This window comes from Cricetulus griseus, chromosome 3 (genome assembly GCF_003668045.3).
Source record: "Cricetulus griseus strain 17A/GY chromosome 3, alternate assembly CriGri-PICRH-1.0, whole genome shotgun sequence".
Classification (NCBI taxonomy): Eukaryota; Metazoa; Chordata; class Mammalia; order Rodentia; family Cricetidae; genus Cricetulus; species Cricetulus griseus.
Genome location: NC_048596.1, coordinates 99,607,591 through 99,620,682, shown reverse-complemented (window position 1 = coordinate 99,620,682; position 13,092 = coordinate 99,607,591). Strand labels below are relative to the sequence as shown.

Here is a 13,092-nt window from a genome sequence, read left to right as displayed (position 1 = left end):
AGGCTTAGTTTTATACTATTCACCAAATTCCTTTTAACTGATGAAAACTAAATTGCATTATTGCAAATAAATACCTACATAGACAAAAGCTACCCATGTCTCCACCTTCCACACCCACAGCCTAGAAACATTAGATATTGAATATTTACCTCTCATCTTTCACCTTGCATATAAATAAGCCTCAGGCACTATGGGTCCTTAAGACAATATGGAGCATGGATAAATGAAATGTCTGCAGTGACACTCAAAACAAGTGCCGTCCCTCCCAAGGGCAGGTTGGTGGTGTCAGGGAAGCAGGTGTGGAGCTTTCATACAGTCAGAAAGGAGCTCATCTACACCACACTCTCTGGGGTACAACTGAGCAGCTTCACCTGGTCTTCTACTTTTAGTAATTTGCACAGTGGTATTTAAGACAGCCAGGTACCTACAGGAGATTAAATAGTCAAATAAATTGTACTATGGGACAACTGAAGAAAGATATGAATTCTTTATTTACAGGGAAAGACACAATTTATAATTAACTAAAAGAGGGTTATAAAAAAGAGGTATACAACATTTCTGGATGAAAAGAACATGTAGTGTGTGCACAAGGGAGTGTGTGCATGCACTCTGTGTGTGTGTGTGTGTGTGTGTGTGCGCGCGCGCACTCGTGCATGTGTACTGCACTCAAAAATAGCTCAGATTAGAATAATTACCAAAATGCCTGTTCTAGGTTGTAGGACAATTAATCTTTCACTTCTGATTTATAATCCTTAATATAACTGTTCTCCGACAATTCCCACCATAAGAAAACAACAAATTAAACATTTTATTCCCATTATAAAAAATAACAGATCATAATCTCTCCTTTCTTAGAAAGAATATGCTCTTCTTTCTGAGTTTCATAATTTCATGAGCATGCAAGAAAAACTTGTGATGGGCAAGGAACTGTGGGAGGTTTTTCATTGATCCAGACACACGCTGATAATCTCATACAGAAACAAAAGTCTGTAAGAAAAGCAGGAAATCTTGTAAGAGTCACAAAGGTTAAGGATGGAGTGAGGAAAGGAGGATGAGTGACATGAGGGATCTCTATCAGTTTGAAGGTACATCTTTTAAACTAGACATAGTGAGACAAACTACAACCTTTCCACCAGCAAGCTGTTGAAAACGCATCTGAGAAAGGAAAGCAGAGTGTATACGCTGGCAGCAAACGGTTCTGCTCCCAAGAGTCTTGGAGCATACTCAAGGATGGGAAGACTAGCTAGAATCATGCTTAAGGAAGGACCTGGGTGCTGGGTGGAGAGTTCTCATGTAGTTCTCAAAGAAGTGAAGAGTCGTTGAGGCTTAATGGTAGAAAAGAATAATGACTCCTCTCATCGCGGCACAGCCTTCATACTGAGTCCTCTGGCTGGCTTTCCATTAAGATTATTTCAGATTCTCTTGGGTCCCTATTTTAATATAATGAAATCATTTGTTCAAGACCAAACACTTGCTTTTTCCTAGTACAGAGGACTGAACCCATGCTCTGCACATGCTAGTCAAGTGCTCCACTACTCTACTGTCCAGCCCTTGTTGCAATTTTTATTTTAAACAATCTCACTGAGTTGCTAGAGCTGACCTTGAGCTCACATGAAGGTGCAATCTTCCAACTTCAGTCTCTCAAGTAGTTGAGAGCACATGCTGCACCATCTAAAAACTATTAAAGCCATTTATAAGTCCTCAAAAAATGTAAAAGGAAATAGGAGGACAGAAAAGGGCAGGATCATAAAAATCCAAAACAGGTTAGATTTTACTCACTATTCTTTTCATTGGCAATGTTGTGGACCTGGCTATTACCAATAAGGGAATCTGAATGTCTGTATTTTCTCATTCCTTTAAAGAAGTGAACTATACTGGTGTAACTGCTTTCTACTTCAAAGATGGTGGTGCCAAAAGCAAAATAATGATTCCCAGCCATGAAATGGAGTCAGTATTAGAGACCAGTTCCTGGAGGAGATCTGGATCTGCAGGCTCCTTCCATGGAAAGACCATCTCTCTCAGGATTTGGGGGTTTTGGACTGTTTGCCTGAGGACACTACAGTCTTTGACTGCAATGACAGCTGGGGCTGAGGTCAAACCAGCATACATCCTATTGCCTCCTGACCTAATGCACACGCATCCTTCCTAGCAGCAGGCCTTTAGCCTTTCAATGTTCCTGGGGTGCACAGCATTGAGAGCACACAGCATTTTAGCTTGTTAAATGCAATCAAGTGCCTATGTTTTATTTTTATTGTTTTGAGAAAGAGCCTTGCTACATATATAGCCCAGGCAGACCTAGAACTAACTACAGAGCTCAGGATAGCTTAACTGCAAGTCTCCTGCCTCAATTTCCCAAGTGCTGCTGTTACAGATTTGTGTCACCATGGTCTGTTTCCAAGTGGTTACTTTTAATAATAATTAATGATGATTAAGACTATAAACAGAATCGTATGTCATCTGCATGTGGTAGTCAGCAAATACACTGACCCAAGACAGCATAAAAACATGTTTCTGAAGCTCAGGAAAAATGTCTTCATACAGACTAAGCCAGAAAGTGGACAGGAAGAAACTGGACAGAGTGCAGTGAGCAGTAACGCTGATTATGGAGAGCTGTTTTACTGCACTCTCTCTCCTCTCTCTGTCTCTGTCTCTGTCTCTGTGTCTCTCTGTCTCTCTCTGTCTCTCCTCTCTCTCCATATGTGGGTGTGTTCTTATATATTTTTATTGTATGAATATTTGGACTGCATGTTCCCCACATGCGTGCCTGGTCCCCACAGGATTCATAAAAGGGCATCAGATCCCCTGGAACTGGAGTTATAGGACACTGTGAGGCACCATGTGGGTGCAGGGAATCAAACCCAGGTCCTCTGCAAGAACAGCAATCTCTCCAGACCCCCTCTTTTCCTGCTCTTTTATGTTGCCTATCTTCATATATGTTAAGGCTTTAAAAAAGTAACCTGAAATTTTAACAAAGCTATATAAAAATACTTAAAAGATATGACTCAAAATATATATAGTAATCATTAGATGTTCAAACATTTTAAACTAGAATTGATATTAAACTATTATTTTTCTATGTGAATATAATTACATTTTCTAAAAGTATTTTCTTGATCCAGTGAGATGAGCTGATGGGTGAAGGTACCAGAACCCACATGATGGGAAGAGAAGACAAACTCTCACAGTTTGTCTTTTGACTACCACGTGTGCATCAGGGTATATATGTGCTTACACATATACAAATAAGTAACAAAAAATAGTAATGAAAAAGTGTTCAAGCAAGTTTTGGCACAATCATGGGCTTAATTGGTTAAGCTTAGACTACTCATCTAATATTGAGGACTTTTTTTGGTGTGTGTGGGGGTTCATGACAAGGTTTCTCTATGTAATCTCCCTGGCTGTCCTGGAACTCAGGATCCATAGATCAGGCTGGCCTCGAAGTCACAGAGATCTGCCTGCCTCTGCCTCCACAACCATGCCCAGCTGAGGACTTACTTGTATCTACACACCGGCCTGCTTAAGGGATTATAGACAATAAAGGAAAGTAAAATACAGCGTTTGAAGAACTCTAACTGAGGATATTAAGATGTATAAAGTTTGATGTAAAAGCTAGCACATACATCAATATGAAGGTATACAAACAAATCTTATCACATGTAGAAGCTATCCCAGGTTGCCACGGGTTCCACTGTCCCATTCAGAGTTACCTCCTCCATCTCCATCTGGAGGGCAAGCACTTCCCTAATCTTGGGCTGCGTAGTCAATGGGTGTTTTTGGTGCCATGGCTCACCAACACAAAGCTCTGACCCGCATTTCTGGCTGAACGGCCAGACTGAGCACATGTCATCTGGAAGGTGACCACTAACCTGCTCCAGACTTGTTCTCAACACTACTGGCTCATCTCTTTTTTTCTGTTCATCTGTTTTCCTTTTCCCCATTTCTGAATCCTCCTGCCGTATCTTGTGGGTCTGATCTTCACAAGTTTTTTCTTCTTGTAACTTCTCTTCTCTCAGCTGAAAAACACAAATCACAGAAACAGTGGAGTTTTAGGAATTCACAGACTTAAAACTTCTTTACAGACTAGACAAGTAGCAGCCTCCAGGGTGACTCTCATTAGACATGGCCACCCCAATTTTCACATAAATCTGCTTTTACTTGGCTCTAGGTCAATATACTTCATGAAGTAAGACTGAATTGCTCTGCATTCTTATTTTCCCAATAAATTTTGTATATAAGTAAATAAAATAAATATGAATTGTGTATATATGAATAATTGTGTGTATATAGTTTAAGATGAGGTTATGATTTTATTATTATTATTATTATTATTACTATTATTACATCCCTATTGCAGTTTCCCTCCCTCCCTTCCTCCTAGTCCCTCTCCCTCCTCCCCATTTCCTTTCAGAAAAGGGCAGTCCTGCTATGAATGTCAACTAAATATGGCATATCAAGTTGCAGGAAGACTAGGCATCTTCCCTTATATTAAGGCTGGGCAAGGCAACCCAGTATGAGGAATAGGGCCCCAGAAACCAGCAAAATACTGAGAGACTGCCTCTGTTCCTGCTGTTAGGACTCGCACAGAAAACCATCTACACACTGTAACATATATGCAGAGTGCCTAGGTTAGTCCCATGCAGGCTCCCTGGTTGTCGGTTCAGTCTCTGTGCTACTCTGCATTCTTCAGCAACATGAAACCAAAAAAGCTATTTGTATAGATGGTTCTAATCACATAGGAAAAAATAAAACTTAAACCTAAAAATCTTTACCCCACAAGTTACATATAATTGTACTGGGCCAGGAGAGGAGCTTAAGCAGCCGTAAGAGCATGTAAGGAGCATTGGGTCTTATTAGCAACAATGACTTCTCCCAGCTCCAACACCTGCATTTTATGTTCATATCCTACAGCCACAGGATAGGTCAACAAAGACACAAGACCTACAAAGAAATCTTCTCATTTGGGAAAGGCAGTGTTGCATTATGCAACTAGACTTTAATAAAAACCTGGACAATCTTAGGTAAATGGTTCATCACTTATTTACTCAGAATATGGGCCTCTGTGCCTTACTCTGAGAAAACAATTTCTGTAAACATTCTAAATAGTTGATAGAGGATCTCACTGTGCTCTTACAGTGTATCAAGCAGTCCTTTCTACTTTTATTTCATTTTTCATTGCTCAATGTTTTAATAAATTTAAATGAGATAATATATTCCAAGCACTGATAAAATATTTATAGTTTTTATTTCTTGTAAAATGAAAAAGCTAAAGAAAAAAGGATAAAGGATAGTTTAGGGGAGGGAGCTGTTTTATTTTTAATTAATCAGCAAATTATTTGTTTTGTGTGTATATCTGCACAGAGGAGGAGGAGCATGTGAGCATGCCACGGTGTGCATGTGGGTGAGTACAGCTTGTAAGAGTTTGTTCTCTCCTTCTACCAAGTGGGTCCCACTTGGAAGCAAGTGAATTTACTCACCACTCACCGAGTCATCTCACTTGCCCCTATTTTATGACAAAAGGTCTCACTATGTAGCCCAGGATAGCCTTGCGCTCAAGGTGCTCCTCCCATGGTTTTCTAAGAGCTGGCATTACAGGCTTGCACCACCACCCCTAGTTAAAACCATACTTTTGATAGGCTGTTGTGTCTAGGTTTCAATAATAATAATAGCCCACAGGGACAAAAACAAAACAATAAAGCTTTGCTTAGCCTTATTTTTCCAAATTCTATGGGGCTAACTCCTGTAAGCCTGAACTAGTCTCTAAGACACTGAACCTGCTTCAAGTGGTTGTATATAAACAGAAAATACCACACACAGTGTTATGCAAGGAGGAGATTCAAATGGAATGGACTCCCGGTTCCACCCAATCCAAATGAGATCACAGGAAAAAGCAAAACTACAGGCAGGAAACAAAACTGACATCAGTGCTCATGGTCCACAGGGAAGAATTCATGTCTTCTACCATCTCCAAGGCTCTTGTTTAACAACTGACCACAAGCCACACAGGTGGGCACTTAGTTTTCAGGGAACACAGAGGCAAAGTGGCCCCAAAGTGATCAGGTTTTAGTATTATAGTAATTGTTATTTGCTAATTGTATGCCAGGTGCTGAGCTCAGCCTCTGTGTCCAAGACGTTTGTACAGCTTCCCATGTTTCACTCACACCTGTAAGACTCCAGGAAAGGATTTAACAGCTTTAGGTAGCACACGAAGGCCGGAGGATGGTGCGACTAGAGGCCATGTCTAAGTGTCAGACTGTATGCACAGGATTTGCCCTGGTCATATCTTCATTCATATGTGTAGGTATGACTTTGGTGTTGAATAGGTGAACACAAGAGGTTCCCCGAGTTTAAGGAAGCATTCCAGGAGACTAGTTGTACTTAAGAAGTGGGTTGTGGGAACTCTAACCTGTAGCTGGGCTCAGACCAATTCCTTACCCAAAAGTAACCGCAATCTTGGTTTCTAACACTTTAATATAACAAAAATCATTTTTCCTTTAAAAAAAAAACTCTCATATATTACTTCCTGACCGGTTTCCCCTCTCTCCACTACTCCCATACACCCCTGCCATACACACAAACCTCCCCCGGCAGATCCATTCCTCCTCCATTTCCCTTCAGAAAAGAGCACCTCCCAGGTATATCAACCAAACATGGCATAAAAAATTACAATAAGGCTAGACATAACAAGGCTGGACAAGGCAACCTAGTAAGAGGAAAAGGGACCCAAGAGTAGCCAGAAGAGTCAGAGACACCCCCTATTCCTGGAGTCCCATAAGAACACCAGGCTACACAACTGTAACATACATGCAGCAGACCTAGTTCAGACCCATACAGAGTCCATGACTGTCACTTCAGTCTTTGTGAACCCCTATGGGCCTTGCTTAGTTGGTTTCGTGGCCATGTTCTCAAGGTATCCTCAACCCCTCTGGCTTTTACAGTCCTTCCTCCCTCTCTCCTGTGGGGTTCTCCTGGCTCCACCTAATGTTTGGCTGTGGGTCTCTGCATCTGTTTCCATCAGTTGCTGGACAATGCCTCTATGATGACAACTGGGCTAGGCACTGATTTATGAGTATAGAAGAATATCTATAGGATAGGAGCCATTTCATTGACTTTTTTTTTTTTTTTTTTTTTTTGCCAGTCCTGCTTGGTTCTATCAAAAATCATTTTATCTGCTTGTTGGGGGGTGAGGGCAGCATATCACTTTAGGGTCCAAGATGGCCTTGAACTCTCCAGCTTACTGCCTTAGTTTCTCAAATGCTGGGAGTATAGGCATGTACTTGGCCTAGTTTTGAATTTTACATGCATGGAGTTTTACGCTTTTTCACTGTCATCCTTCATTGATTGCTCTGTGAAACTTATCTCTGTATGTTCCTTCTCATTTTCTTTTTGTATTCTATTGTTTGGTTTTAAAACAGTTTAACTCCATAGATACCTGGAGACATTCTAGTCTGTGGCTATTTAGAAATAAGCTGATATTCTTGACTCAGGTATGTGAATACCACGGAATAGTATCTGGAGAAACTGTGAGTCATAAGATATCAGCATGCTGCCAGCTTTTCAAGTTGGTTATCAAACTCCCACCTGCAGCCCCTCAGTGTAGGAGGACAACAGTCGATCCCAGATTCTCCGCCACTCAGCACTCTATTTTTGCCATCCTGTGGGTTGGAAATGCATTATGACTCTAATCTGCATTCCTCTGATAACAGCCCTGCAGAGCACCTTTCCCAAGCTCACAAATGGCACATCCTCTTCTCGGCATGGATATTCACATCTTTGCCCTGCGAGTAAGAGTGATCTATATTCTTTGGATATGAGGATTGCCAGGATAAAATATATACATACATGTATCTACACATATGTCTCTGTATTATAGCTTAAATGTGTTCACCAAAAGTCCATGTGTTGAAAATGTAACCCTCATAGTTGCATGTTAACAGTATTTGAAGACAGGGCTCTGAGAGATTAGGATTCGATGCAGTCATGAGGGTGGGGCCCTCCTGATTACGTTAGTGACTTCATAATGAGAAGAGAGATGTGCTATGCTAGCACACTTGCTGTCGTAACATGTGTATTAGTTACTTTTCTGTTGCTGTGATAAAACACCATGACCAAGACTAAACTTAAGAAAAGTTTATTTAGGCTTGTAGTTAGAGAGTGGTGGTTCATGATGGTAGAGCATGACAACTGCAGGTGGAAACTGAAAGTTCATACCTTGAACCATCAGGAAGTAGAGCTAAGGAAAGGCACAGGTCTTTTAAACCTCAAACCCTGCCCCAGTGACATACTCCTTCCAGCAATGCCACACCTCCTAGGCTTCCCCAAACAGCACCACCAACTGTGGACCAAACATTCAAATGCCCAAGACTCATCAGTAATCTCCACCCATTTATTTCTGGGGAATCATCAACCTGACTACTACTACTACTATAGACTAATTTTGGCAATTATAAAATTATAGTGCTCGAGGACAGAAAAGACAGCTCAGTCAGGAAGGCACTTGTCATGCAAACATGAGGACCTGTGTTCTACAGCCCTTGTAAAAGGTCAGGTATCTTGTTCTACATTTGTAATTTCAGAACTGGAGAGGCAGAGACGGGAGGATTCCTTGGGGCTTGTTGGCCAGTCTGCTTCATCTAACTGGTGAGGTCTAGGTCCCAGAGAGAGACCTTGTCTCCAAACAAGATAGACAACACCTAAAGAATAACCCCATGGTTAAACTCTGGCTTCCACATTCATGTACACACACACACACACACACACACACACACACACACACACACACACACACACACACAGAGAGAGAGAGAGAGAGAGACAGAGAGACAGACAGAGAGACAGAGAGACAGAGAGAGACAGAGAGACAGAGACACAGACACAGACAGAGACACAGACAGACAGAGACACAGAGACAGAGACACAGAGACAGAGAGAGAGAGAGAACCCTAAATTCTCTATGTCAGTTGTTCAGTTTGTTTTTTTGAGATTTATTCATATAACTGAGTTTTTTGGTATACATTACTTTATATTAGTAAGGCCTATTTAACTGCATGAACATACCCCACTTTTAAATTTTACTCAGTATTAGAAAGTGCAGGTTGAAATACATAAGCTACTGGTAAAATGCTTTCCATGGTAGGTACATCACTGTAAAATTCCACCTGCAAGGCATGACATTCCAACTGTTCCAAATGTTCACATTCTTTCTTACATTTGGTCTTTTCAGTCACAAGGAGGGAGTATAAGGTGCTGTCTCTGGGGTTTTAATTAGCATTTCCCTGATGGTTAATTATGCTGTCTTTCCATGTCCTTAATAGGCTATGTTCTTTTGCAAAATGTCTGTTCAAACCTTTTGCCCTTTTATAATTTTATTTATTTGCTATTATCTTATTAGCATGTAGAAGAATTTCTAATATATCCTGGATATAAGTTCACTGTTCAATACACATTCTGAAAATATCTCTTCTTAATCTTTGTTTTGCCTTTTTGTAAATGGGAGTTCTTAATTGGTCTAAATAGTAAAAACCTGGAGTCAGATATAGAAGAAAATTCTGAGAGATCAGAGAGATCACGAAACAAGCCACAGCCACCTTTACCTCATTAGCTTCCCAGCAGAAAAGAGTGAGTTCCTGTTTCTTCCCACTTATATCCTCTCCCCACCAAGCTGTCTCACACTTCCTGTATCCACGCAGGCATCTCACTTCCTGTCTGTCCGTACAGACCTCCAGACCTCTATGGTTAGCTAGTGGCAAGCTCCATTCTCTGATGTTCAGACAGCCTTTATTTAAACAAGCAAGATATCACCACATATCCCCCTTTTTGTCTAAAAATAAAAAGGTTATAATTAATATAAGAAAAACTATACACAATAGTTATAATAACTGTATATAATATATACAGGCAATAAGTACATCAACAACGTCTAGTGTATTAGACTAGACTTCATTATCGATTCTTTCTTGATGAGTCCAAAGTCTTGTATCTAATTTACTTCCTATTCTAATTTGTATTATCAAATTATCTTTTAATGTCTTTCAAACCTTTTACACTTAACACATCTCAGTGTGTTTCTCTTCTGAGTCTGAGTCTGAAAACCATAACTATACTGTCTAGTCTTCAACTCCCTCAGAGTCCCAAGAAGGAAATAATATTAACTAAGTAAGCAGGAAGTACGAGCAAGCAACTTCCAATAAAATGTGAGAAATGACAGAAACAGTTTTATTCATCAACCAATAAAAACAATACATATTTGCAACATACAGAAGGACCTCCCACATCACCTTTTTATTTCTTTAGTAACAAATTTGAAGAGCAATGTTTGTGGGGTTTGTTTTTACTTTGTTTTTACATTTTGAAAAAATAAACATATTGGTTGTCTTAGTTTTAGGGTTACTATTGCTGTGATGAAACACCATGAGCAAAAGCAACTTGGGAGGAAAAGGGTTTATTTCACTCACAGTTCCATATTATAGTTCATCATCAAAAGCAGTGAGGGCGGGAACTTGAGCAGGGCAGGAACCTGGAGGCAGGAGCTAATGCAGAGGCTGTAGAGGGGTGCTGCTTACTGGCTTGCTCTTCATGGCTTTCTCAAACTGCTTTACCATAGAACCCAGGACCATCAGCCCAAGGATAACACCACCCACCATGGGTTAGGTCCTCCCCCATCAATCACTAATTAAGAAAATGGCCTACAGCCAAATCTTATGGTGCAGTGTGTGTACCCATGGAAAGAATGGTATCTAGACTATACAAAGATCTTACAAAATTAAGCAAAAAGAAAAAAAGAAAAAGAAAACTAGCAAAAAAAATTGTACAGATATAACATCTAATTTAACATACAGAACACAAGAAAAGATGTTCAATATCATTGTCCTAAGGGAAAGGCTATTCACCTGGGCTACACAGCACTAGCTATCCAGCTTCCAAATACAACTTCTGAAAGTCTTTCATTTCTTACCCAAGCCAAAAAAAAAAAAAAAAAATAGCAACAACTAGGAGTAGCTCTTTTTTTTTTTTAATTCTAGTAAGAATAACTGGTACTTATATATATGGATGTCCACATGCCAACAGTATTTCACAATAAGGATAAGCTAGGGACTATGGTATCCATTTTAAAGACCAGGAAACTGAGATATACAAAGATTATGTAGTATGCCTAAATTCTCATATTAGTAAGTAGCAAAAGCATGATTTGAAGTTGGGTAGTTGGCTCTGCAATATTGCCTTTCAGCTTAGGTTAATATTAACTGTATAATACATGTCATTTGATAAATAGCTGCATTTTTTAAAAGCCTGAAATAAACAAGTAAATTCTCATCTTTAATCCCAGCACTCAGAGCCATAGGCAGACAGATCTCTATGAATTTGAGGCCAGCCTGATCTATATATTAAGTTTCAGGCCAGTCATGGATACAAAGAGACTGTTTCTAAAGGAAAAAAAAGGAAAAAAAAAAAAAAGATTGAGACTTTTACATGTATTTTAAAAAGGGCTACAAAGATGGCTCAGCTCAGCTCTGCCCCTAGCCTGAGGGGGGGTGGTCACAGTGGCCGGGACCAACCAGCTCAGTTACCACCCAGACCCACATCCTGAGCCTTGGGCTGGGCTACGCTAACATCTACCCCATCTATGACTAGCTGGAGTGTGTGGAGGAAATGGGCCTGTGGAATGATAGCCACAGGATCTCCGTGACTCAAGGCAACAGCAGGATATCTGAGAGGAGTTTCAGTGAGGAGACGGTGTGCCAGAGGCCTTGAAACAGACCAATGACTCATTGCAATGAACATTTGTGGGTGGGGCTGATTGAACAAAAGGGTATACTGTATGACACACTGCAGCGCCCAATGCTAGCACCCAATCAAAACTAGGATGAATGAAGAGGTATTGGAAAGATGGAGTGATGGGGGAGGTCCTTCTGTGTATATGATTGTCTTATTGGCTGATAAATAAAGTACTGTTGGCCAATAGGAAAACAATATAGGTGGGACTAGGAGTCAAGGAGGATTCTGGGAAAGTAGGAGAAAGAGCAGAGTCACCATGTGAGCCCGGGAAGACAGGACGCTTCCGCTGGCATCCGATAAGTACTATAAAATATATAGATTTATGAAATTAAGACTGAGCTAGCAGATGAGAAATACTAGTCATTGGCCAAGCAGCATTTGTACCTAATATGTCTCTGTGTGTTACTTGGGACCATAATATGGTGGCAAGCGGAACTTGGGCGGCCTGGCGGAATGTGCCCACATGGCAGCAGGGCTACGGGGGCTTGTTGGAAAGACTTATTTGTTTTTTTTGTTTTGTTTTAATTTGGGGAGTCATGCTGCAGGGATGAGGGATGAGTATGGAGGGACTGGGAGATGGGCAAGATTGGGGTGCATGATATAAAATTCCCAAAAGATTAACAAAGAATTATGAGCCTATAGGGCAATTTTCATTCAATGGTAACATTCTACTCCCTGGCCCCCACAGGCTTATAGCTGTATCATAATGCAAAATCCATTTAGTCCAACTTTAAAAGTCCCCATAGTCTATAATAGTCTCAACATTGTTTAAAAGTCCAAAATTCAAAGTCTCTTCTGTGACTCAAGCAATCTCTTACTGTAATCCCCTGTAAAAATAGAAATGAAAAAGCAGACCACATACTTCCAACATACAATGGCACAGGATATATATTACCATTCCAAAAGGGAGGAGAGGAAGCATGGTGAGGAAATACTGGACCAAAGCAAGATCGAAAACCTGCTGGGCAAACTCCAAACTCTGCAACTCCGTATCTGATGTCAAAACCCTACTCGGTTTTCCAGCTCCTTTCAGCTGTGTTAACTACAACACAATTCTCTCTTGGACTGGTTCCACACCCTGTTAGCAGCTCTCCTTGGCAAATACCCCACAGCTCTGGCATCTTCAACATTTTGGAGTTTCCAAGACAATCCAGGCTTCATCTTCACAATGGCCTCTCTAGGCCTCCATGCAGGGACAACCCTGGCACATGCCTGGCTTCAGTGGCTTGCCTTAGTTGTGGAGGGAGATTCCATGATTCCTTTCTTCTAACTTGACTCTGAAGCCAAAACCACATGGCCTCAGCTGCCAAGTTCTGCTGC

At 40.7% G+C, this 13,092-nt stretch overlaps 1 protein-coding gene across 1 annotated transcript in view; it reads right to left on the bottom strand.

Moving 5' to 3' along the window:
* Rnf169 (ring finger protein 169) overlaps nt 1-13,092 on the bottom strand; it is a 57,544-nt gene that overhangs the window by 14,302 nt on the left and 30,150 nt on the right. Inside the window, 1 exon segment of the mRNA XM_027407762.2 lies at nt 3,867-4,013. Within this exon segment, the coding sequence (XP_027263563.1) occupies nt 3,867-4,013 (147 nt within the window).